This window comes from Clarias gariepinus, chromosome 26 (genome assembly GCF_024256425.1).
Source record: "Clarias gariepinus isolate MV-2021 ecotype Netherlands chromosome 26, CGAR_prim_01v2, whole genome shotgun sequence".
In the NCBI taxonomy this organism is placed as follows: Eukaryota; Metazoa; Chordata; class Actinopteri; order Siluriformes; family Clariidae; genus Clarias; species Clarias gariepinus.
The window spans coordinates 7,924,915-7,952,339 of NC_071125.1; the positions used below are offsets into that span (position 1 = coordinate 7,924,915).

Genomic DNA, 27,425 nt, shown 5'->3' on the forward strand with positions numbered 1-27,425 from the left:
GTCAGTGGCCTTGGGCTCCTTGCCAGCTAGCCCCTGTGCATTGACTTTTTCTGTGATTTGTTCTGCACTGGCTTTTCTATGAGATTGGAGCAAAGCACGTAGACTTTGAACCCCACAGGCATAGATGAGCCTTGACTGCCCATGATCCTGTCACCAGTCTACTGGTATGTAATTGATAAACAATGTTAATGTGTTAATGTTATGGGGTGTTAATATTATGGCAGATCGATGTATATGTATGTGAGCATGTTTATAATGTTATACAGTATATTGCCATTCAAGAAGGTGAATGAATAAGTCAGTCAAAAAAAACAAAAATTATGGCCATGTGCTTTGTGTTGATGAATATGAATCGGAGCTCCAATGTTAATGTAGAAACACATCAAGTCATCCAAGAAGCTTTAATATCTTGAAATACAAGCTGACAATACTCAGATTTCTTAATATTTTGTCAATTTTACTCCTCTAAATTTCAATTGTTAATGTTGATGTCCTATGGTGTATGAAGAGACCACCTTGAAAGAAATGTGTGACCGATTCTTTATTGTTCTTTTTGTTGGTTGGATCACATCCCCCATGTGCTTCCCATGTGGTTGCCTGTGACGTGCTGGAGGGTGATGGGGAACATAAATGTGGTGAGTGGGGCAGGGGATGCGTCACAGTGCTTAACTGGTGCCATGTTAATTTGGCCCATGTGAGCTTAACCCTGCAGGCTAGCATGGTGAGCTCGGAATCTCTGAGAACAGCATACTCCAATCTGGAACATGTTAACATGTCAAGCTCAGCCCATCCAACAAACACACACACACAATATCCATCCTTCCTACGCTTTCTCTTCTAACTCTCCATTCATTATTTATTCTACTCGTTCGATTAAGCCACAGCTTTAGCAAAACAGGCTTTTTATTCATCCCTTGTCTCTCTCGCCCAGTAAACAACCCGGTCATACTGTCTGTCTTTCTGTCTTATTACCACCACAAGACAATCCTTTTCTAAATGTCATCTCTTTCTTTATGATCAAACGACCATCCATGTCAAAACAAGGCTGTCTCATGATTCTCAATCTTTCATTCCTGTAAAACCACAGAGAAACAACTCTTCCCCCACTACTACACCATTGTTAATAATTGCATGTCGCTCTCTAGCATCTCTTTCACATATCATCTTCTGCATGTTCTAGTTCAATCGCACTTCCAGCCTGTTCCTCTGTTCATTCGCCTACCTCCGGTATCTCTCTTATCTTGGAAGAGAAAACTGAACGAGGCTGATGTTGAGTGCTTTTGAGATAGAAAACGATGACCTCTACCCCTATTTTCCTCGCTCTCTAACCTAATTGACATTCTCCCCTTCCTCTTAGTCTCCAATTTGAGCTTTGAAGACGAGTGGCTTCATCTCATTCCAGGCTAACAGGCAGAAACACCAATCAATCATGCAAGTCATAAGACCGGGCGACCCCTCGCCCACAACCTCTTAACCTGAAAACACTAAATGCCTGATCAGCGATGTTTGCACTAGAAAGTGAGTCATAGGACACAATAGTGCCACTTTGGCTTGGTGATCTTAAGTATTAAGTGGGCTGAACAGCAGTAATAAGGTTGTAAACCACACTCTTCGTATCCTGCAGAGGAAAGCATTTACCAGCTTATGTGTCAAATTAGAAGAAAATTACCATTCAATTTGCCCGGCTTTAACCGGCACGGCTATCATAACAGAGCAAAGAATAAACAGCAGTGAAAAGGCTTTAAAATCTATCCCAGTTTCAGGTTTATTCTCGAAAAACATGGGTTTTAAGATCTTTGGAGAAAATTCGCCCACTTCCGAGCAACCGTATCTTCTTTCCCTTTCCAAAGACTACGGTAAAGTAAAAGTCAGCGGGAGCTAAACAAGGATAAATCATAAAAGGAGCGTTCAAGTCAGATGAGTGCAGTGTACCCCGAGGGCTCGGGGGAAATAGTAAACTGATGGGTAAGGGGTAGAGGGGGAGGAAGAAGGGAATGATGGTCAGGAAAAATGCAGAGACAAAGCAGCTGAACAGATCTTGAAATGCCATCCGAGCGTCCATTGGGGTCAAAAGTCTTTAATCACTGGATTTGTTATTCAAAGTAAAGTATTCGATTGAGTTTTTTTATACCCTTCTTGGAAGACTGACTTCTGTAACAAATGACCGTGACAACACAAAGAAGAATCCATGGCATTGGAAACACACAAATAATTTTGTTTAAAGGACAACCGTTAGAACAACCTCACTTCAATGCTATGCTTCTTACTCCAGATTACCACTGGGAGCAGACTGATGACATCGCATCTGCAACATCGTTTTGTTCCATGCCCCGCTGGGTGTGTTTCAGAAGCGGAGCAGACTTGACAAGACTTTTGCCCTGGAATATTCATAAGGATTTGTGGGTTGAACCACTTTCAGATTCATAGCCGCAGCAGCTTCTAATAAAAATTGAACAGGCGAAGATATTTAGTGGAGAAGTCTTTCTGGGAGGCTTCTGGAATGTGATGCGGTGCACGAGCATCGACTAAACTGGCAAACAATCAGAGGATCAGTGTTTGCGATTCAGTTTGTGACTTGGGATGTGTAGTCAGATTTAGCATACAGATTGGACTTCCAGACAAATTGTGACACTGATCAGCTCTGGTGATAGGCAAAATGCTACGTAGTTGCTTTGAGTTTCAAGTGTAATAATTATGACGTAGTTTGGGAAAAACGGGTATATGTCACTATGGCTTAAATAAAAAATAAAAAAAATAAATAAATCGATATCAAGCTTTTTTCTTTTATCATATTTTATCTTCATTTTAAGTTATGAAACTGAAATGTGTGTGTTTTTTTTATTAAGTCTACCTGTTATGGCTTTCTGTCCTCATATATCCTGTTGTTTAAGAAGCTAGTTTAACAAATAGAGTGGAAAAGTAGTGAGGTCACATAGCTACTGTACATTACCAATGAAAGGTTTTGACACTTTATCCAATTCCATGATCTTTTCTAGTTTTTAGACATTTGATGATTTAAGACATCTAAAATACGCCGTCATTTCTTTTAAAACAGCTGATATTGAGATGTGTCTGCAAGATATGCTCTGTAAAGGCCGGAGATCTAGAGAGAGCTGACTGGCCGAGCTCTCTCAGAGGGGAGGGATGAGAGGTATTTACAGTAGTGCTTCCACATTAATCACGGCTCTATGGACAATCAGGGGCATCTGTGAGTTCACGCAAGCGGAAGGAGCAGATAGCGCTGTCCTCCGAGTGTGTTACGCCGCCCGCAACGGTGCGTGAGCAAGCAGCTCGAAAAGATGCGGTCCACTTTAGTGGTTCAGAGGAAACATGGGATAGACTTCGGCCCTCCCGACTGATTGGTAGTAGTAGCCTTAATGTGGGAGGAATTGGACACGACTAAATTAGGGAGAAAATCTGGAAAAAATTTACATTAGTAAAGAGAATAAAATTGATTTTAATTTTAAAGTTGGTTTTAATTAATCCATTGTTTTTTATTTATTAATCCTGTTACTGTATATTAGATGATAAATATAGATGTAGGTGTTTTCTGGTTAAATCTCTAAACGTGATTTACTCCATTTAGTGTTAAATGTGCTCCATTATGCACAACTAATTTTCAGTAATTCCTAAATGGGTCTCCAGTGCGCGTGTACATACAAAAAAACTTGAGGAAAAAAAAAACCCCTGCTGTTCTTTTTCTACATTTTTGTATTGGCCAGGGTTTAAATGAGTCATCTATTGTGATGTCAAATAAGAAGATACAACACCTTCCCCTTGTCTTGTTGCTCAGCTCTGCTGTTCTCAGACGGGGTGTGGCTCAGCAGTAGCTCATAGACAAAGACACTGAAGGAGCATCAGAGAAGGGAGTTTATGGTCAGCTGGAGCATTAACACATGCACTTTTGGGAACCTCAGAGACCAAGAGTGTTACCTTGGTAAAGAAATAGTACAATATGGGAACTTTAAAATGCTACAACTGGAGATACATGCAGACTGTCATGTCAACGTCCCAGAGAAATTCATGGCCTACAAACATGTCTGCTCTTTTTTAAGTCCAATTCTCATCACTTACTCTCAATACCACGATCGCAGTCGGTGCATTTCTAATCATGCACACCTGACTTGAATCACTCACACACATGCTCACACATGCTCCAAAGCATACTTTTGTTTATTGTGCATGCTACCGTGAATAATGATCTCATTTTTGCTCTCTGGTTTTGTGATTTAGTTTTTTGCCCTGTTTGCTAAATCGACTGACATTGTGTCTGCTTGTGGCGATGTTTCTGCATTATGTTTTGGATTTGTTTGCCTGTTTTTTGAATAAAGCCTACAAATCCAACTGCATCTGGCTCTGCTACCTGACATATTCTCAGTGATAATGATCAGGTCATATTAAACAAACAAACCTGTTCAACAAATGGTGGTAGAGTTGATGTTCTTAATGCATGATGATAGATGGTAACCACCTTTGGTGTCTTTGCTTTACATTAACCCTGCTACTCATGTGAGAACAAAATCCTGCTATTATCAGCCAAGAGCACCACAAGTCAGACATGTCCAAGCAGCCAGCAGTGGTGTTAAGAACCACAGGTATACTCCTCCATGCTTTGATTCCACAGCATGCGTTTTTCATGCTTTAGTAACACACACACTGCCCCACTCATTTCAGGAGATGAGAAGATGCTGCGTTATGAACACATCTGGATAACAGCTGCATTCCAGAAGTCGCCCTGGACCAAAGCCATAACCACCAAAAGCAATAAGCGGGGCGTCATGTCCCTCTAAGTTTGTTTCAATTCAGTTCAATTACTTATAGCGGTTTTAAAAATAGACACTGTAACGTAGCAGAGTCTTGGACGTAGATCTCGATTTTGAGATTTAAATATTAATTATTCACCACGATGACAGACGTCTGTTCCACTCCTGTTCTACAACAGTAGCAGCTCATGACCATAGATTTATACAGTCATTTGACTATCATAATTTACAAACATTTTATTTTTAAAATGATAAATATTTGCTCTTAACCATGGGTATTTAAGGTCTCATAAAGTACCAGAGTGAGTCAAAAATGATCCGCACTCCGGGTATGTTAAAACTTCTGTTGGCTGCACTGTCTTATCAGAGTTTTCAGTTTAAAGCTACTGTCTCCCCAGTCACTGCTGTGCAGGAGTGAACGTGTAACATCAGTATTGTTTTATCATGTTTTGGAAGATTACCAGAAAAAGGTTCAACAATCAACAATGCTCGTTACAGTAAGATGCTTATTGGAGCCTAGGCTTTTGATTAAACACAGTGGACTGCTTTCCATGTGCATTGTGATCTTGCATGACAATGCTCTTCCGTACCCTTCTGCCCACAATCTGACTTTTACCTGTTTGGTCCACTGAAAGCAGCCCTACCATAATGAAGATTCACTTCTGATACAGAAGTGAAGGCCGTGGTGCATTCATGGCTCACAGGTCAACGTAAAACATTTTTTAATGAGGAAATACGAAAGCTTGTTGACAGATGGAAAAAAATGTTCTGAAAAGCAAGGAGATTTATAAATTATGTTTTTGTCTTTTCTAAAAGGTAATTACAATTAATTCTACAGCCAGAGGGCTGATCATTTTTGCAGCTGCTTTTGTGAATACTAAGGAAACTCGGTGGCGCAGTGAGATCGCCAATTGCATAACTGCTAAAAAAGCAAGCAAAGGGATGGAACATTGGTTTATATAGTATCTAATATATATACAGTATATATATATACTGTATATTAGACATTTTGTTAACTATATAGATTCACGTAACACTTTTATTGCTAAACGTAAACTGTTTTAAAGCTAAATATACACTTGGTGCTTTTCTGTGGTTATGGTGATATTTTATCTGTAGTAAAACATATACACAGACATAGTCAAGTATGTGTCTGGTCTGGACCTCGGTAGTTTGAAATAATATTTTTTTGCATGTATATACTGTACAAGGACGTATGGGAGGAAAAAGTTCACTCTAAGGCTACGTTCATATCACTAGCCTGAAGTGACTTAAATCCAATTTTGTACCCGATCGGGACACAGTTACGGATTTCTTTAGGGTTAAATGCACAAATCAGGTGACTTTTTTGCCCATGTGCATGTGATGTTGCACATGGCTGACGTCATATAGATTTCATAGCAGCGCCAGCGACAGTTCATAAAACAGCTAAAATGAGGCGTCTGGCTTTTTCCTTCTCCTGGAAATCAACAAATACAGCCTGCTTGCCATCCTCCAAAACAATCCCAAACATATTTGCTAAAATAGCATCCATTGTTTGAAATGAATGAGCTATTGCATGATGTGTTTCTCAGATGGCACGAGCAAAGACGTATCGATGTGCTGCTGTTCCAGAGGACTGTGCACACGGCATCAACAGACATGAATATGTTTTATACAGTAATAATACGTTAATAAGTGCACATGGACCGAACATGACCACATAGATACTAAGTAAAAAAAAAACCCACTGTTTTTCTCATCTCACTTTGAGAGGAGCTCAGTCTTGGCGTTGGGACAGTTTCCTGGCTTCCTTAGTCTCTGACGCAAACAATTTATATTTGAAGAGGGAGAAATCTAAAAAGCCCTAAATCCTGTTTCAGTGGTTCAAAACCATACTGATAAATGTATCTCATAAGAGTCAGTTATTTATTCCTTCTCCTTTTTTATCGCTCTTTTCCTCTCCTCATACCTTTTTATCTCTCAAGCATTTTAACCAAGTCAGCAAGGCTACGCCGAAGTCTGTTTCCTGTTTGATTTAATAATTTAAAGCAATGGCTTGGGGAAAGTAAAGTATCATATTGAGTGCTGAAGAGCCCTCGCACTTAACCCTTGAATGTGACCTAATTCTTTATCACTATCACTCCCATATTAGGTTACCCCTTCTCTAGCATTTACAACCTTTCACTTTTGAACAATTTACCAGTAGTTTGTTGGTCAAGTCACACATTAGTGAAGAAGGGAAAAGAAAGTAAAACAGAGCCACAGATACATCTTGCAAGAAGTTTAAGCACATTTTCTTAAAAGAGAATACAAGCAGAAAAATAAAAGAGACAAAAAAAAAAGCGTTTTCTTACATTTGCTCCAGCCACCATTGGGTTTCCCAATTCACATATAACCAACTGGGTGTCATTTCCCATCCTGTGCTCACAATTAAGAATCTGTAGGTCCTGAAACAGAAGAGGAAAAAAAAAAACTTTATTATGTCTCATAAAAGCAGTGTTTTACTTTTTTTCTTTGACAGGGTTGAGCAAAACCTAGGAGATGCATGATGCATGATCCTGTCATGATCTTTTTGATCAGTAAACAATTAATGCAAGTTACTCTCCTAGTTAGTGGGTTTTTTTGGAACTAAAAGTAACAAGTTGGAAATACGTAGCTAGGACAGCTAGAAGTCAGTCAATTTTGTGAAAAACCTTCAACTACAGTACCCTATTTTTTTCTGGAATATGTCACGGTTTATGACATAGACTTGCTACTACATAAAAAATGACCCTTCATTTGATTTCGTTCTTTCATGTTGATTCAAAACCAGTCACGGAAGCGCTTTCAGCAAGAAATTACTGCTTCTAATTCATTCCGAATTGCCGAACCATTCATGTACTGTAGTTCTGTTCACAAAGTTATCTAGCTGGGCTGAATCCTAATCCTTCTCTAACCTCTGATCAAGGGCACTACTTGGTGTGAACACCAAGGACAGAGGGATTGTACACCCTACATAGTGCCCTAGCTTTCCACTTTATGCAATTTAGGATCGAACATCGGGACCTAGAAGTGTAAATATAAAGTCAACTAAAGTTTCTCAGAACTGTCCACTACCTCCATGGTTGATTTTCCTTACCCTTTGGCTACAAATGCTGTTGGTCTTTTGGCTGCTCCCGGCAAGGGGTCACTACAGCGAAATATCCAGTCCGCAGAACAACTTGGCACAGGTTTTACGCCGGATGCCCTTCCTGACATTTACCCGGGCTTGGGACCGGCACTCCATCCAGTGGCTGGGGTTTTGGGCACTGGCTGAGAATCGAACCCGGGCCTTCTACATGGCAGGCGAAACACCTGAGCCACCAGTGCCCCCGGCTACATAGTACAAATAAGAATTTAAAACTACTTTTGCTCCTTAATTAAACCAACTGTTGGTCATCAGCTCTACTAGTCGCGGTTAGTTAGTTTCACCATTCACAGAAGGATATGTGTTGGCGGAGCAAAATACCTGGTAGATATCATAATGTGCTGATGATAAATGGCGGTGGTGGAAAGCAATACACAATGACGCTGCATAAATATGGGTGGACATCATGGACAATGATCATTTGTAGCACTTGTATGCAACGGCCACTGAGAAAGAAAGAAACTATGGGCAGATTTTGATTTACTAATTCTGCTACAGGATTTTCTCAGTTGCTTTATTTCTTTATGTCAAATATATACAGTACCGGTAATTACCAAAGACAAAAATGCTGACTCATTTCCCTTTCCTGTGTGCATTTTTTCGGGATTGAAAAATGCTTTAAAGTTATTTTCTACGAAACACGAGTGTATTCCTATAACATGATGATTAGCTTCACATCCTCCCAATGCGCACTACGACTAAACACAAAAACAGGCACAAACAAAATAAGCTGGTCTATTTAAAGTCACAGATAAGGGACCCTGTGGCGTCTGGCGAAGAACCGTGGGAGGAAGAAACGGAACACGGAGAGAGAGAAAGAGAGCACAAGTGTGATGAATTCAGTAATGGCAATAACATCATACATCTCTGAGGCCTCCTGTCCTGTCAACCCTTTCCCACTCTCTTAATCATGGCTCTCTCTTCCTCTGCACCTTTCTCTCTCCATATATCTCCACTCCTGGCAACTGTTTCCTCTCGGCCAAACCGAAATGTTCCCAAGGGAACGCGGCCTCATGCAGCCATGTTAATCACATTACGAGCCACTCTCTAACATGTGCTGCAATTACCAGAGAGACCACGCCTGCTAAGCTAATAACACAGAGAAAGAGTGCAGTGCAGATTGTTATCTCAATCGTCTGTTTTAGTACTGAGTCGTCCATATACATAGGGAGGAGTATTAGCATTAGTATGTATGTTGACTGCACAAGTTCCATCGTGGAAAATCGTGTTATACGCAATGCATCTTGACGCGGCGTACATTTGTGGCTCGACGAGGAATGTTCTCCCTAATTAAATCAACATTCGGCACATTCCAGCCTTATTATCCCATGTTTGTGTTTTTAGCTTTCTAGCAGAAATGGATAGCAGATTGTAACATGCAAAGCATTTAAAGGAAACCCAGTACAATAAACGTTCCGCACAAGAGTCCTGACCTTTTCACACAAGCATCGTCGCAAATGTAAAACTAAGCTATTGTGCCCAAGTTACTAGGGTTACTTTGACAGAAAATCTAATCTAATCTAACCGACTGATGAATGATCTAAACGCTACGATAGCTCTAAGAGACCAAAATTGCCAAGAACGCACAAGAGAACTTAAACAATGCGTCATATTTATTGGCTTAAACCCAAAAGCCTGAACTTAAATTTATTCTTACACGCACTTTAATCACAACCTACAACCGCATTAAAAATACGAAAAAATTTCAATTTGAATAAAAGCACTTCTAACGATTGCTTTGAAATTATTATTATAATTTATGCTGAGTAATAAACTGTTTAATATGCGTTTTCCTCATGTCCACCAATTACCCACCAGTGGCAGATATATGAATATGTATAATATGCAAATTGTAAAGGAATAGTTTGTGTGTGTGTGTGTCAAAGTCTATCTTAAATTAAAATTGAGGTGCATATAAGTACAGTATGTCACCATAGATTTTGGTCAAATTTTCCTGCTCTACACACCGTCCATGAAGTGTGTCCCCCAAGAGTACAATGTACTGTACTGTAAGTAATCAGATATGGCCATACAGCTACTTTTAGGGAAAGAAAAGAGTTAACTTTGGAAGCTACATACTTAAATTAGCTTAGTGTGGTTGCAGAAGCTTACATTTACATTCAGGCATTTGGCAGAAAAACTCTTGGAAAGGGTTTCGTTTATTAACCCAAATATTGAAGAAACAGATAGGGCTTTAGTCATTGTTTAAAAATCGGCAGAGACTCAGCTGTACGGACATCTAGATAAAGTCCATTATTGATTTATGTCTTCCTCAATCTCTGGCAGTTAATGGGACCAGCCAAGCAGTGCTGGAGGACTGAAGGGGAACGTGGCGCGTTTCATCTGAACCTCAGCTAAATTTGCATCTTCGCACAGAACAAGGGTTAAAGAATTTGTACTTGTGTTCCAGGTGACAGGTGATTTCAGGGTCGGTGTGCAGACCCGGAACATTTATAACGTCCAAGACCTACACTATGGTGGTGTACTTATATGCACCTCAATTTTGACTAAAGACAGACTTGAAAAAAAACAACCTGATGTCACTATCTGTATTGTATTGTATTATTAGTTGGATGTGATAGAGTTTGTCAGATTGACACAAAAAGTTCTGACCTGTCCATGCACCTGAACAAGAAGTTCAGCTATCCAATCAAATCGCATGAAATTGTGATTTCATTAAACCAATTAATAAAACATGAATGAAGTTTCGAATCATCATCATCTATAATGTACATACTGTAATATACATAACAAAATGTTCACATTCTCATACATAGCTGATATAACCTATAGTATATAATCCTAAATCTGGTCTATTTTTGTTACAGATACAGTATATTAAAAAAGCCTTAGTTTAGTGCGTTGTTTACATATTTTACCCCAAATACCAAAGAATACGCATCATAATCAGCCACTGACAAAGAAAACGGGGAAAAAAATCAGTTCTGGAGCATTTTATGACACAAAACACGTAGTCTATCCTATACACTGAAAATTAAAGGCTTTCTAAACGGATTAAGCAGCAGGATCACTGCATTGTGTAATCTTGATTATATACATGTAGAACTAAACGATAATTACATTGTGGTTAAAGTGGTTTACCTCCCGTCGGCGCTCCATGCCATTATAATCTGCCTCTGGTGGGAGACGCACCACAAGCTCCGCCTCGTACGCTCCTTCTCCATGATTCGCTGCCATGATGGTAAGCATCAGTGGGTTTTCATCACCTATGGCAAGCTCTGTCCGGTCACTAGACGTAGCAAGTATAAAAATTATTTAAACACCATTTGGACTTTATCATGGCACTGCTAAGTAAAGTCTTTTATTGCCTTAAAAAAAAAGCTTTTAATGTGCAATGATGTCAGGTCAAAATGCTATAACATTATCTGTGTACATCCAGATGAAACAAAATCTCCATTACAACTCGAGCACTTTAAACAATTCGGATAAACAAGAAAACAGAACACTTTCAGTCACATACTTGGGAAAGATGGACTCACATTTTAGCAGAGAGCTCAAGATCTGGGATGCACATGTTGTCGTCTCCGCAGTCCAACAAGATGTTTGCCTGAGAGCAACAACAAGTACAGGAAAGTATGTATTTGCTGTTGTTCAATAACATGCATAATTGACTTGTATACAATGTCTTTTGACGTGAGCTCGCCACACACCTGTTCACGGTGAAAGGACATGCTGTAGTGGTCCAGTATGGGTCGCAGCTGGAGGGCAGATACAGGAAACATCTGATCCAGACTGTAATTCAGAGCCACACTGATGGGACTCAGCTTATCTCTAAATTCGGTCTCATCCTAAAGAAAAACAGCAATAAAACACTTTTTTTGGTTTTTGACTAATCCTAATAACTGACTTAAATGGGTAAAGGAAATTCTACAACAGTTAATTCCGATCGAATAATCTGATTTTACGAGAGGCATTCCTCGAGTGGTGATATAAAACATAACAGCACTAGGACATTTATCCATACTGTATGTACTTCTCTTTGCATCACAGATGTTCTAATAACAATTAATTACACTATAGTAAGCTCACTCACTCAGTCACTCACACACTTACTCATACGTCTATACTAACTCTATCTCCAGGAAACCAGGACGGGGTGCCAGTCCATCGCTGGGCACACACACATACACACATACACACACTCACACGCTCATTCACGTACTACGGGCAATTTAGAAACACCAATTAGCCTAATCTGCATGTCTTTGGACTGTGGGAGGAAACCAAAGTACCCTGAGGAACACCATCAAGCACGGCGAAACAAACATGCAAACTTTATGCACACAGACCCTGAAGGAACAATTTGACAGTTCTAACCACTAAGCCACCGTTCCACCCATGTCATGGGAAAGTTAGCTGATATTTTAAATAAGTGCCAATATAAGGACAAACTTGCAAGATCTACAGGACTACCAACATCTCCATTGTTTATTCCCCTCACCTTTTGCCTACATAGTACCAGTAACAAATTTAAGGGCGTTTTACACTGCGCATGATTGGTTTGTACCCTGCCCAGGAACGATTGCTTCCCCTCCACCATCCGGCCAAATTTTCTCATTATTATTATAATTATTATTCTCTGTATCTGGGTAAACTTCTGTATTTTCATTCTCCCATACAGCAGGTGACAGTACCTAGTTGCTTTTGATCTTTCATTAAACACAAAGAAAAAACAAGAAATTTGATCTTTGCTTTATGTCCAATATCGGTATTTTGGAAAAAATGTCAAGAACGATGTTCTTGCGTGCCTTTCTACTGTATTAACTATGGCAGTGTAGGTCAGAGAATGAGATTGGCACATGCTAGTATACGTGCACACAGAGATTTCGGAGAAGACAGATGGCGCTGATGACTTCGCATTCTGAACAGAAGTCCCCTTCCATGTTAATATACATTTGGTTTCATATCTGATTCTATCCAAGTCCGAGTATGTGGTACTGTTCTCGAGACCACCTTTTCGAGTGGACTCAAGTGGGTCCCAAGCACAGTGTTCACACTGAACAAAATGAACCATCCTTTTTTGTTTTTCCAACAAGGATAATATTTTTTTAATAACTTAATATACTAACATATCATTAGAACTGAAGTTTTTTTTTTTCTTCGGTTTGATGCTGCCACTTTAAAATATATTTCTTAGGACACAAGAAACACTTTGCAGATCTAACTTAGTGGGCAGGGAACAGTTTGCTTGATGAAGTACAATATATATATATATATATATATATATATATATATATATATATATATTTTTTTATTTTATTTTTTTTTTTTTGCTGAGACGTCTGACATGTGTACATCTCGCTTGTTGTTGCTGGTTAAGTGTTGCCCATTTTTTAAATTCCAATAGCAATAGCGCTTTTAACAGTTGACATGGTCGCAAAGCAGCTTTACACACTCAAAATAATTATTTAAGTTTGTATGAAATGTAAATGTGTATGAATTAAAATGATAAGATTGTCCCTGACAGCAACAATGGCATGGAAAAACTCCCTGAGATGGGATATAATAGGAAGAAACCTTGAGAGAAACCAGACTCAACAGGGAACCCATCCTCATTTGGGAGAGACGGATAGCAGGGATTGATCTGAAATCATAAGCTCCTAATAATAATAATAATAATAATAATATGTGAACTGTCCTTCATCTGGGTAAAAAACTAACGAAAAACCCATATGTAGTTACGGTCATGCAAAACCGTGCGTCACGAATTGTACCCATACTTCTTAGAGAGTCTATAAAATGACCACAAGAGTACAAATGAGCCGGAAATATTTAATGGGTGTTTCTTTGGAAGGCACAACACAAAGCCAGACTCTTAGTTTTTTTTTTCTTTGTTATATATTAATTCTATCGTTTGCACGACCCATGACATGGGAAAGGATTTTATGGGACAAATTAGGGAAAAGTTGATGGGAATTAGTAAAAGTAAAATGTTTCTAGTTTTAAACGTTCTCATCACTCGGCATGGCACGGCACAGCACGTGTTAATGAGTTAAGGAGACAACCATATCGACTTATATAGACTTTGGGAAAGTAGATTTTGGCCCAAATCAGACAGAAATCACACTAAAAATGGAGATTGCATCATTACTGAGATGATTGTTCAGGCTGTTAAGGGTGTGTGTATCTGTATAAGTGTAGAGGAAGTGACTAATGATTAATCCCAAAACCCAGCCTTCTGTTAATCTGATATAACCCACTCTCATTACTGTATCACCATCAGACGACAATGAAACATTTCCCTATGGATCAGAGTCCACACACACACACACACACACACACACACACACACACACACACACACACGCACACAAACACACACAGTTCAACTCCTTAAACTTAATTAAGTGGTTCTATTTGTTATTCTTGGCTCTGCAGCACAAAGGCATTTATTAAACCACTTTATCTGATTTCTTTAAAATTCCAAGCATATAACATGATGTCAGAGGAGGATAGAGGTAAAACAGGGCAGAACAAAAGATGAAGGAGAAAAACTGATGCATTTAATATCTCATTTAACTGCATGCATTATGCAAAGTGGTGCATTATAAACTTTTTTGCTATGGTGTTGTTTAAGATGGCATAACATTATCAGATCAAAAAATATATATGAAATGAAAAGAGACAAACAAAACATACTGCCAATTTAATGAACAAGACAAGATGGCAAGAAAAGGTGATGTAACTGAAAGAGCTAGATCTGCTTACCCGCAGGTAGATGGTGTGGTTGAGGCATCGCTGGCGATCTCGCTGGCCCAGAAGCATCTTGAGTGAGCGCTGGTGCTGATGTGAGTTGAGGAAAAGAACCCGCTTCACTGCACCTCTCTGCTTTAGCGAGTCCAACTGCAGCTCCATGTTTAGAGCTGAAAGAGTTTGCATGTTTCTTAGTAATACTGTGGATGCTGTTCAATCAGTGCCACTAATCAATTTTATATACAGTACCCATCGAAAGTTTCGACACAAGTTTGGACTTGTTTTCTACATTCTATAACAATGCTGGATTTTTACAAAATTTTTAAATAACATACCACCAACAACAACAACAACAGTTAATTGTAATTTTAAGATATGAAGGTTCTAAAATAATTCTTGCAAAAACAGTATTCTCATATGCATTTGTCAAAACGCATCAAGCACCATGATGAAACTGGCTACCATCCCAGGAAAGCAAGACCAAAACTTCCTAAAGTTCCTTTAAAGTTACTGTACCAGCCTTAAAAATGACAAATTAGCAACTCAGATTAGAGCCGTTATGAAGGCTTTACAGAGCCTAAGTAGCAGACACATCTCAACATTAACTGTTCAAAGAAGATTATTATGTATTTTGGATGCCATCAGAATTGTTTTACAATAAAGAAAAAAACTATTTAAAAATTAAAAAAACGTGGAATTATAAGGCGTGTCCAAACTTTATGAAAACTTCTCAAAGCATCTGTGTTTTAAATATTTGTTAGTTTTCTATTAGATTATGGAACTAATTCTATTATAATTCATTGTCTCTTATAATTTTGCAGCAAGCATAGATACATGACTCTCATTTTTCTTCTCATATTATCATTGTAAAAAGTTTAAAAGAACATAATGTGCAAAGCAAAACAAGGGCTTGAATGTAATGCCATTTTTTCCAGACAACCCATTATAATAGAGCAAACAATAAATGAGCAAATTTGTACAAGAAAAAATATGCTATTAAACAGACCAAAACAAATTAAAGGCAGAAAAATAAGGAATACCTCAATACTGATTAAAAAAAATTGACTTACCAATGGTTTCTGGAATTCCAATACCAGAGACTTTAGCACAGACGTCCACTCTCAGACTGAAAGAAAGCATAAGCAGACATGGATAAGATTCATGCTGTTATTTATTAAATAAGAGGTCTATAATTATGATCATTACAATTATATGACCTTCATGAGCATGATATGAAAAAAGAAACTGCCCAATAATAGGATGTACTAAATCAAACTACTGGACAATTTGACAGCAAAGATATGAATGTCATTGGCTTTTTAACTTTACATCATTTATCCTAAATTTTTTCCAGACACTGTTTCGAGTCAGACCAATTTCAGCCCTGAATCAGTCGCCCGTGACTAATTTTATAATCGGCCCAAAATTCAGACCGATCCATTGTCGTGGGACATGCAGCAAGCAGGGTTCCAACTCCGGATTAATCACCCAAATAACCAGCAGTCTGGCTCACAAGTGATCGGATGTCAGAAATTTTGGTTGGCTGCTTTCGGTGTGAACAGGTCCTCAGTCAAATTTTCCAAAATTCCATGGGAAGTCACCTCCCTGCACCTGTACATATATCTCTAATTAAAACAGACTCATCCTGAAACCATTATGGGTCCATACTCATTTTTTTAAATTAGTTTTTTGGTCTCTATACAAAGTAAAACGTACCCATAAGATCATGTTCATCAGTCAAGTCAGTAATGTTGAATAGTAACCCTTTGTTAGTTCCTAATAGGATTATAATAACTGTCCTCCATGCGAGCTCCACCAAACAACCAGCATACTCTACTTTCACTAATCACTTCCTCTTCCTGCCCTGGATTCATGACGATACTCTTGAAATTGAATATGAGTTCTGAAATCCAAAAAGCTCAGACTTGTTGGCCAAATTGTTGACCGAAGCCATTTCACACCGCTGCTTTAGATAAAGTATATGTCTACAGGTGTGTTTTATGCAAACCATAAAAATGGTTTAGGCGTGTGCTCCTTATTGTGCTCATGTAATTCTGCCTCATGCATGGTGAAGCTTGATTGTGAAAAATAATTATACACTGTCACCCTCCATGTGAGCCATTTCCAAATGTGTGTGATCTTCATTCCTTCATAATATTAATTTGCAACAACCGTCACACACACTTACAGGTTTCTTATCATGTCTCATATCGACACAGGAAGTCTCCTTCCCCTGAGCCGCACAATTAATTTGGAGGAATGTTAAAATGGTGGTGCTATGAGAAATTACCTAGGGTCTGATGAAACCCATCCCCTGCCCCCCTAAGCGCTTTATTTCTTCCTGTTCTTTTTTTTTTCCTCAAAATGAACAATTTTAATGCCTATGGTGCTAACTGAGTGATCTGTGGTAGCAAAGGTCGTTCCATTAAATGAGTTAGCAAGTAATCAGAGGAAATGAAAGCTATGTTGCTAACAGAGCAATCTCAGATAATTGTGCTAAGTAACCTAAGGTATGCTGTGCTGCTAATTGAGTGATCTGAGGCTATAAAGAATGCGATGCTAACCAAGTGATCATAAAGCTGGTGTTATGCTAACGGAAGTCATCTGATGCAATGAAATCTATCCCAGTACCCGTGTGACCTAAGATAACAAAGGCTCTTCTACTAACCAAGTTATAGTGCACTGAGGTAACAACGGAACTAATAAAAAAAAGAAAGCTATCCTGCTAATAGAGCTGAGATACTGAAGGAAATGCAGTTAACCAGGATATAAGGGGAAATAACGGCTATGCTGTGAGCGATTTGATGTTTTAAAAAAAACTGATTCTGCAAACTGAGTGTTTTTAAATTAATAAAAAAAGCGATTTGCTGTAAATCCAGCAATCTGAAGTAAAAAACGGATTGATCTGAGGTAAAAAAAAATAAACAAGGTATGTAAAAAAGGTGATATGCTGTAAACTGAGCAATTTGAGGTAAAACAAAAAGTGCTATGCTGTGAACAGAACGATCTGGCGTTTATAGTCCCATCCTGCAATCAGAGCAATTCGCGTGTTTAAAATTGTTATGCTGTAATCTGAGTGATTTAAGGTACTGTAGAATGCACCATGTAGTAAACAAAGTGATCTGAAAAGAAAAAAAAAACACTATGCCGTAAAAAGAGTTATTTGTGGTAAAATAAAAGCAATATGGTGCAGACTGCATATTCTGAGGTAAAAAGTCCCAAGCTGTAAACTGTTTGAGGTAAAAAAAAAAAAAAAAAAACATAGAGAGTGCTATGCTCTAACCAGAGAGAGCTAAGGTTTAAAAAAGTGCCATGCTGCATACAGAGTACTCTAAGGTAAAAAAAAAAAAAAAAGGACTATGTTTTAAACTGAGCAGTCTGAGGTAAAGAAAGAAAAATGCTATGGTGTAAAACTGAGGGATTATAATTTCGAAAAAAAGCGATTTGTTGTAAACTGACCAATTTACCTTTAAAAAAAAAAACGTGAGGCAACAAACAGTGATTTACAATAAAAATGTGATTTGCTGTAAAATGAGGAATTTGCGGTAAAAAATCTGCATGGTAAACTGAGTATTTACGAAATGGTACCATGCTTTAAGCTGATCAGTTTGAATAAAAGTAAGTGCTTTGATAAAAAACTGAGGGTTTACATGTAGTAAAGTAATCTGAGGTAAAAAAGAAATAAAATTAAACAGAAACCAACATAAACCTATCCTGCTAACGGAGTAAGGTAACTAATGCTCTACTGTATATTACATGAAATGAGGTAAAGGATATGGTACTTATTATAATATTAATGTTTGAGGCTCGGGGCTAACCTAGCAAACTGATATCAAGATAAGATAATCTATAGAAATACTGTTGGGTAATGAGTTTTGCATGGTTATTGCCTAAATATTGTTTATTTTGCTCACATGCAGCTAGTTAAGACAAAAATGGTCACGTACTTAAAGACTAATATTATGCAAGACTTGTTTAAAAACTGCATGAAAACTTTTTTTTTTTTTTTAGAATTGTTTGAAATTTTTTTTATACAGTAATAATATCAAATAATGCCTTTAATCTCTAAATTATGTACATTTGTACCAGACTCTGTGTTTATGTCTAAATCCATCAAAAGTCACAGGGCTGGAAAAAGCTGAACTATTTAACATAATTTTTCAACTTTTACAACACATTTTGGGATGTGTGACATCATGCAAAACACACGCAAACACACACACACACATATTCTCACACCTCCCATCTGTACTTAGTGTGCGTATTTCTACAAACATTTATAATGATATTCAAGCCCGCAATTTGACGTAGAAATTCCTAATTCCGTCCAAGCAGGCTGTAAGCGTGCGATTCTGAAATAGCTCACAGACACGCAAATCGCCCCCTTGTACAGAACGCATGAGTTTTAATTACCCATGACCACCTGGTGCTGTGTATGAATACGAAATATGAAATAGGCATAAGGCTGTGTTTCAGTCTCCGTTGATGCCAAAAAGACACAGACTGAAACCATGGAGACCCGGCCATGACCTCTCTGGCATTTTTACATGCATGTGTAATTTGTGTGTGTGTGTATGTGTGTGTGTGCTGGGACAGCATACATTTGTTTAGCAAAGGAAAGAACCCTGCTGAATAACTTAATGATGTTTCTCTGTCAGCCTCGTTAAAAACGCTCCCTCATGAGGGGGGTAATTACCCCCCACAATACACATTAATACGCACACACACACACACACACACACACACACACACACACAAGCGCCCAGGCAACAACCCATGACCTGTGCATTGACCCTGTAAAAGTTCTTCCTCACTTGGAGTCTATCTGCCAGCTACAATTACTGTATACAACTATGACTTAATAGCATCCCGTGTGTGTGTGTGTGTGTGTGTGTGTGTGCGTGTTTTTCCTGTGTGTTAATATCTGTCATTCCGAGCAGTCAAGACTGTATAGCACTGGTTCAAATGCCTTAGGCAAAGCAAGGCATTAGTGTGCTATCAATGCTCAGGCATGGAGTCCTGAACTCTTCACACACTCTTCACACACAGCTTCTCTCTCTCTCTCTCTCACACACACACACACACATAAACAGCAGGGCTTGATTCCACAGATGAAGATGAAACAAAACCATAAATATGAGAGGAAACAGGAATGCGGAAGCCTTCGATTTTACCGGTCTGGCGTCTTTTTTTTATATAATTTTAAGCAAATTCTAAGGACGTCAATCACACATGGTCCTCTTTGTACTTTCTAAATGCTACTTTCTTGTTTTACAGTATCCCACGCCTTTGTTATCTGTTTTCCTAAATCTTCTACTCCTTTATATCCTGTCTGAGTATGTCTGGATGAAGGAGAGGGAGAGAGAGAGATTTTGTAAGTGCCAAACCTAACAGACACACACCCCAAGCATCAAACAGATTCACAGCGGCTGACAAAGAGGGAAAACACAAGAACACAAGGCTGCATATAAATGTGTGTTTGTGCGGAAGTTTGTATTTCATGTGCGGGACGACGTAAAGCGATTCCGTCTGTTCGGTTTCCTTACGCAATCAGCGACAGCACTGAACCAGAACCGCTGCATTGATGTGAACATACACAAGTCCCGAACACACACTGTAGTACAGGACTAGTACATCAAACTAAAAGATTAGGGAACTAGTCTCGCTGGTCAGGGTGAGACACTTACCAGGGGACCATGACGTTAGAGCCGGGCATGAGGCAGGTTTTGTTCTCCGGGTTAAGGATTTTGGGAGTTAGGATGAGCTGAGCGTCTACTGTAACCACGGGTCTTGCTCTAAACACGTTGACGTCCATGTGAAAAAAACAAAAACAAAGCAAAAGCATTTTTATTACTGCTTAAATGTGTATTTTTTTCCAGAAATTATCTCATACATATAAATTTTACCATTATAATATTACACAATTGAACCGAATCGGAATACATCTGAATGATCCCGAAGTGTGTTCTAAATGGATTGAAAGGTTGTTTATTTTGAGATGCTTTTCCGATCATCGTGTTTGTGAAGAGTGATATTTGAGGTCATATCTGCATTTTCATATTAGGCATGATTGATTTATACCCTGATTTGTACCCCCCACCACAGTGTATTTACACTCTCCAATACAGCAGGTGGCAGTATGCACCTACGTGGTTTGTAAGCCTCAATTAAACACAAGAGAACAAGTATGTTAACCTTCGCTCTATGCCTAATATTACTGATGTTTGGAAAAAAAAAGTCAAGAGTAACGCTTTCGAGTACCTTCCTACTGTATCAGCTACGGCTGTGTAGACTAAAGGATGGGATTGGTGCATGCTACGCGATATTTCGGCACTGATGATGTCGCGTCTAAACAGCGATCCACTTCCGTTCTCAGGTACAAGTGGCTTCCATATCTGATTCGATCCGTGCCCGCTGTATTGTTGTAACTGTTGCCGAGCCTGTGTTCTCACTGATCAAAATGAACCAGACTTTGGGGTCAAGTGGTCTCAGGAACCATTCGAGGTCCCTAATATGAAAATGCCATTCTGTCTGCTTGAACCGGACTGGGCATTCATCTTTGATCTGCTGGATAACTGCTCGAAGAATTTTGGCAATGAAGTGAGGACCTGAAATCTTATTTGCTCTTATTAATTTCTAATGTTGTTGGTCTTTCGGCTGCTCCCGGCAAGGAGTCGCCACAGCGGACAATCTGGTCTTTAAATACCAGCTTGGAACAAGTTTTACACCGGATGCCCTTCCTGATGCAACCCTCCCATTTTATCCGGGCTTGGGACCAGCACTGCATCTAGTGGCTGGGGTTTAGGCACTGGCTGGGAATCGAACCCGAGCCTTTCGCATGGGAGGCAAAAACACCTACCACTAAGGGCCTGTCCACATGGAGATGCGTTTCGCTGCACACGTAAAAAATTTTTATCGTATTGGCGTTTCGTCCACACGGATCCGGCGTTTTAGGAGACTGAAACCGCTATTTTTTGAAACCGGGTCCCAAAGTGGATAAATCTGAAAACGACTGGTCTGGCATATATACTACACCGTTTTCAGTGGTTTTGTGTGTCGCAGATATTTCTTGAGACGACGCCGTGTTGACAAAAAAAAATGATCGGATAGGGAACGCACCGGCTTCGTATGGACTAACCCTAACTCACCAGTGTTATATAGGTACATATTGGCACTGGGATTTCGGTACCCAACCCTAATGGTAACATCGCCTTACTCAACCTAACTAAAGACACGTCTCACCAGAGTGTGTGTGTGTGTGTGTGTGTGTGTGTAATGTGGTGCATTATGGGATGTCATGATGTATTTGATTGGCTTTTCGTCAGGACTGCGACCACTAAAAGTTTTCTTGGTAAAAAAATTAAACATACTAATGTGGTAGTGCTGCATCATTAAACACACATATACACACACTGACACACACAGATCAACAGCAGAGACCCGATCTATAAACTGTTCTTTCCAATGAAAAATACTCTGGTCAGTCTGCAGAGCCACTCGCACTGATGAGAGGAACATGTGGAAGTGTTTGTGTAATGATGCTGTGCGTGTGTGTGTATGTGTTTGAAAGAGAGAGAGAGAGAGAAAGAGAGAGAGAGAGAGAAAGAGAGAGAGAGTAAGAGGGGAAAATGGAATGTGTGTATGCAGCTGAAGGCATGTTACTGCACTACATCAACTCTCCTTGGTCAGCTAGGATTACATGTTGTGTGTGTGTGTGTGTGTGCATCTGTGTGTGCGTGTGTGTGTGTGTGTGTGTGTGTGTGTGTGTGTGTATCTTACCTGTACACTGTTACTTTGTCAGCTCCAAAAGCACCAACAATTAGATCTAAGAAAACAGAGAAACAACCGGTGAGAGGCAAAAATAAATGACAGACAAGTAAAAAGGACAGACAAAATGCATGTGTGTGTGTGTGTGTGTGTCTGAGAAAAAGAGGGGACAGTGTGTCAACTTCAAAGCATGCCACAGCTGGGAGTGATTTGAAGCTCTCCAGCAGTCTCCATCACACACAGGCGTCTCGCATTTTGCTCGTATCAACCAACACACACACACACACACACACACACACACACACACACACACACACACACACACACACACACACACACGTCAAAAGAACTAAAAATATCCCATGGGTTCTGTTCAAGATTCACAGACGCACATCAAAACGTAAGACAATTAAATATATTTCTGATCTAATAACACACACACACACACAAATAATAACACAAAGGAACATGAATAAATACACGAATTTATATGAAATATATGTTCATATTTTGCGGGTCATTATCATGATGAATCCTGAGCCTATCCCAGGAACACCGGGCCTCGAGAGGTCACTAGTCCTTTCCAGGCCAAAATGCACACACATTAATTCATTAGCAATGCCAACTGACTGACCAGCATGCCTTTTGGGAAACCTGAGACCCTTGAGGAGACCTGCGTGGATGCTGGGAGACTCCATGTGAAACCCCAAACAGGCTGTAACCTGAATGCAGGATCCAGCTGTGAGGTAATGCCGTGCCACTTTCCACACAGTTTCACACAATAGTGAAACCTTTTATCACCTCTAGCGCTAACGGTGCCGTTTGTTTTGATACCGTGTCCCAGGAACAACAGACGGCAGAGAATCTTAGCTCCCAAAAGACTTCGATATGTAGTGAACAGAATAGAACTTTCGGATTCCAGGTGCTGAAATTGTCTTTTATGATCTAAAATAAATTGACAAGTTGTTGTTGCTTAGTGATGCCAAAAAAGCTTGTCGGAACCCTAAAATTATGGCAAACACTCATTCACGCCATAAGCGGACCCTCGGCATACGTATTTAAGTTCTTAAGGTGAAAAGTTGTATTGCGATACAGATTTTTTCATTAGAAATAATGTGAATGCAGGTAATCTGTTCCTTATCTGTTAACCTCACTTAATTTATGATTCCTCCTGCCATTTTTTGCGATGATTTCTTTCTTAATATCCACTGAAATTGGCTTCCATTTTTTTATTGCTACCGTTCTTGTAGTTTCTTGCTAACTCCTGGTGCTATGTCTTTACTAAATCTTGCAAAAAAATGCAAAAAAAAAAAGAAGTTCTTAGAAAACAGCTCTTAGATGTACGCCCAACTTAGCGTTCTGTTTGGTTTAGACTTTTGCCAAAATGTAATTCTTAGGACGAAAGTTCATAGGGAGGGCATGCGTATGCCAGGGTCCTGCTGTACTATAAAGTGCTAACTGTAATTTCCTAAAATTTCCGATTATATAATAATAATAATAATAATAATAATAATGATCATTATTATACTTTTTTTTTTTACTTCTTCCAATGATGCAACCGAAACTCTGATGACTGTTGTAATATAGTTTGCCAATGTTGTGTTTGAAAGTTGATGATTTGAGAAATAACGTTGAATGAATGAAATAGAGAATTTCAACATTGAGAATTGTATTTGAAGCATTTATACTGATTAACTTCCAGTCACACAACGTCCAAGCAAATCCATGCTCCCTTAAGTGTCTAACACAGTTTAGAATTGTGATCTGAGATCAGGACGGACACAACAGCTTCATGCACGCAGCGTGTGTATCTCAGGTCATGCATCTTTTAATATTGTAATGTTTTGTCACGGGGTGTGTTTAGACTTGTAGTTCGGTTCTCTTGGTTTGGACCAAAGCATAAAATGATACATTAGTTTTTTTTTTGACAGAATAAAGTTTCAGTTCGTTTAGCGTTCACACTCGATTTTAAACATTCAACGAAAAGACACAACAGAAGGCATTTGGATTATATATGGTGGTGTCTTTACCAGCTAAAAACATAAAAAACAGATATAAATGTAAAGTCCTACATCTGTCCCCCTTAAAATTAATAATAAATAAATGAGTTAATTAATGCAAGCAGTGATCATTAATCCTTTGAGAGACTCTGCCCGCTCCTGCCTCTGACTGCCTGGTAGAAGAACACACGAGTGCAACAGTACAGCAGGGCTGCGTTCAATAACGAAAGTGCTCAAAAACATACGACATTTCATTAATTTATTCAACTGTTGTCTGCTCGTAAACATTTCATGAGCGCTCTGGTCATTAAATGCAGCCCCGCTGGTCTATCACATGTATTCCAGTGCCGTCCAAATTTAACATTTAATTTGGCAGTGTTTTATTTATTAATGACATTACGTTTTTACTTTTTATTAACACATGATCTAGTTAGGACTATTCCTTACTCCCTGCCCGTTTTAAACGCTGCCTCCTCTGTATACGATGTCAAAGACACGGAAAAAGCTCTCCTTTCATCATCCTCAGATAAAGCTTGCAAGGTCGATGCGGTTTGTTTACATAACTTTCGGTCCGGGGTGTGTACACATTTCAATCGGATCCACCTTTTCAAGCAGTCTCGGTTCGCTTGCTTGGTGAGCGCCGAGGTTCGGATGGCAGCGTTCACATTTGTTCAAGTGAATTATGCGAACAGAGTTTGTTTTAATCAATCCAGATATGTCAAGTGTGAACACACCCTCTGTTTCATTGCAATACACATATTACTGTGAGAGCCTGGCGCCTCCAGAGTCCGGGTTCAATTCCCGGCCAGGCTCGATTCCCGTCTATGTGTACATTAAGTTTGCATGTTCTCCCCGTGTTTGGTGGGTTTCCTCCAGTTACTCCTCCAGTTTCCTACCACAGTCCAAAGACATGCAGATTAGCCTAACTGGCATTTTCATATTCCCCCGTAGTGTTTGTGTGTCTGTGTATGTGCGTGCCCTGTCCAGGGTGTACCCCGCCTCATGCCTTAAGTCTCCTGGGATAGGTTCCTGGGATAGGTTCCAGGCCCCCTGCGACCCTGTATACAGGATAAAGTGATGTAGATGATGAGTGAGTGAGTGAGTGATATTACAGTGAGCTGCAGCTCAGCTCCCAAATTAGGCTACTGCAAATAAATTCTGCAAATAATATTGCAATAAATGGTGCTTGTTGTTATGTACGTGCATTTACTAGCACCAGCAGCATCAGCACCAGTAGCTAGTAGTCACACATTGTTCTCATCAACCGAAGTTTGATTCCTGCTCAGGCCATCGGTTTGGAATTAATATTGTTTTGAAGTCGACGTGTTAGGGCATTCGATCAATTCGTTCAAAATCAAAAACAACGCATTTTATAACATGTTTCTAAAACACTACATTTTTTCATAGAAAAGTTTGTTGTTATAGGTTCTGCAGATGCGAATTTAAACAGGCACATGCACACACACACACACACACACACACACCCCTGAGTAAAACAGTTTGCTGTTATTGGCAGGTCGCTTTTTCTTCTACTGACAGCTGTTTTAGCTATAACTGTCAGTCATCTCTTCACACATTTTATAAAATTACTATTCATACTACATACGACTCCACCCATCATTAAACTTCATTAAACATGATTTATGATCATCGATGAACCGCGTTACGAGGAGCCGGGAACGTCACGCAATTAATCACCACTTGCACTATTTGCAATTTAATTTCATTTCAGACTTCTCTCAGTGGTGTGCAAATACTAATGGGACTAACATTTGTAGAACCAAAATCCAACTTTTTGTGAGATCTTTGACTGGAATGTTTTTTTCCTGTGTTCGGCTTAATTTGCAGTGGTGTACCGACTGCTCCTGGAGGGCCTCTAGTAGTCGTCCAGAATTTGCGGCTTAAAGGCAGGAATGTTCTAGGATACTTCCAGAGATCTAATAAGTAGTGGGAGAGACTTTTGCTCTGACTCCAAAAACTCTAAAAGGATCCTTAACCAGGAATTTACAATTGGGTTGTCCTGGAAAAAGGGCCGGTCTCCAATCGGCTCAGGAGACGAAGGATAGAAAACACACCTTAGGATTCTAAAACACATCAGTGCAACGTACAAAATTTATACACAGGCTCAGAAAGAGAGCTCAGTCTGTATCAGTGCTGGACAACAGAGAGCGAGATGGACTTGAGGATGTAATCAAATCCGATCTGACATCTGGCAACAGCGTTGCAATGTTCAGCGGTTAATCAGATGGGCTCGGAAGTGTGTTGTTTTAGTAGACTAATCGTGTGAATACACTGTGGCGTACCAGACTCTTCAAATAAAGGTCAGAGCCGTCTGGCTAGACCTCAGTAGAATGACAGGTTTCAGTACAAGAGTCAATAAAAACTGAAAGCCCTAAGAAGTTGTCCTTGAGACAAGTTAAAATGTAAATGAAATGGCTCCACTTTCCTGATTTCAAGTCAGTTTTATTTGTAAACCCGGGTGGCATGGTGGCATAGCGGTGAGCACAATGGCCATGCACCACCAGGGTCAAGAGTTCGATTCCAGCCTTGGGTCTGTGTGCATGGAGTTTGCATGTTCTGCCCGTGCTTGGTGGGTTTTCTCTGGGTACAAAACCCATAGACGTGAAGATTAGAATAACTGGTGTTCCCAAAATGCTTGTTCTGTGTGTATGCGCCCTGCAATAGATTGGCATCCTGTCCAGGGTTTAACCTGCCTTGTGCAACCCTGTACAGGATAAGCTGTAGAAGATGAAAAATAAATATAGAGCAAAATTAGAAGAAGTTTTTGAAAATGAACACTTTTTTTTTGCCATGTAGCCTAACACAAGAACATGAAATAAAGGGCAAGTTGATCCCTTCACAAATTTCAATTGATTTGGCCAACGCAGAAACCTTAAAATCCACATCGAGCAAGCCAAATACATACAAAACAGTCTTGTGTAGTAAGATTATAAATAATTATTTCTTCTACACTGTGTATAAAACCAAAGTGTTTAGTAACACTGGATAAGAGTCCAGGACAGTCTTTATAAT

The 27,425-nt window shown here is 39.3% G+C and overlaps 1 protein-coding gene across 1 annotated transcript in view; it reads right to left on the bottom strand.

Annotated features, from left to right (window-relative positions):
- itga8 (integrin, alpha 8) overlaps nt 1-27,425 on the bottom strand; it is a 105,064-nt gene that overhangs the window by 27,112 nt on the left and 50,527 nt on the right. The window contains exons 14-21 of the mRNA XM_053487781.1: nt 22,405-22,450; nt 20,313-20,420; nt 15,696-15,751; nt 14,641-14,795; nt 11,583-11,720; nt 11,412-11,479; nt 11,014-11,161; nt 7,100-7,192 (exon numbers count right to left, since the gene is read on the bottom strand). Of these exons, the coding sequence (XP_053343756.1) occupies nt 7,100-7,192; nt 11,014-11,161; nt 11,412-11,479; nt 11,583-11,720; nt 14,641-14,795; nt 15,696-15,751; nt 20,313-20,420; nt 22,405-22,450 (812 nt within the window). The remainder of the gene's footprint in view (nt 1-7,099; nt 7,193-11,013; nt 11,162-11,411; nt 11,480-11,582; nt 11,721-14,640; nt 14,796-15,695; nt 15,752-20,312; nt 20,421-22,404; nt 22,451-27,425) is intronic.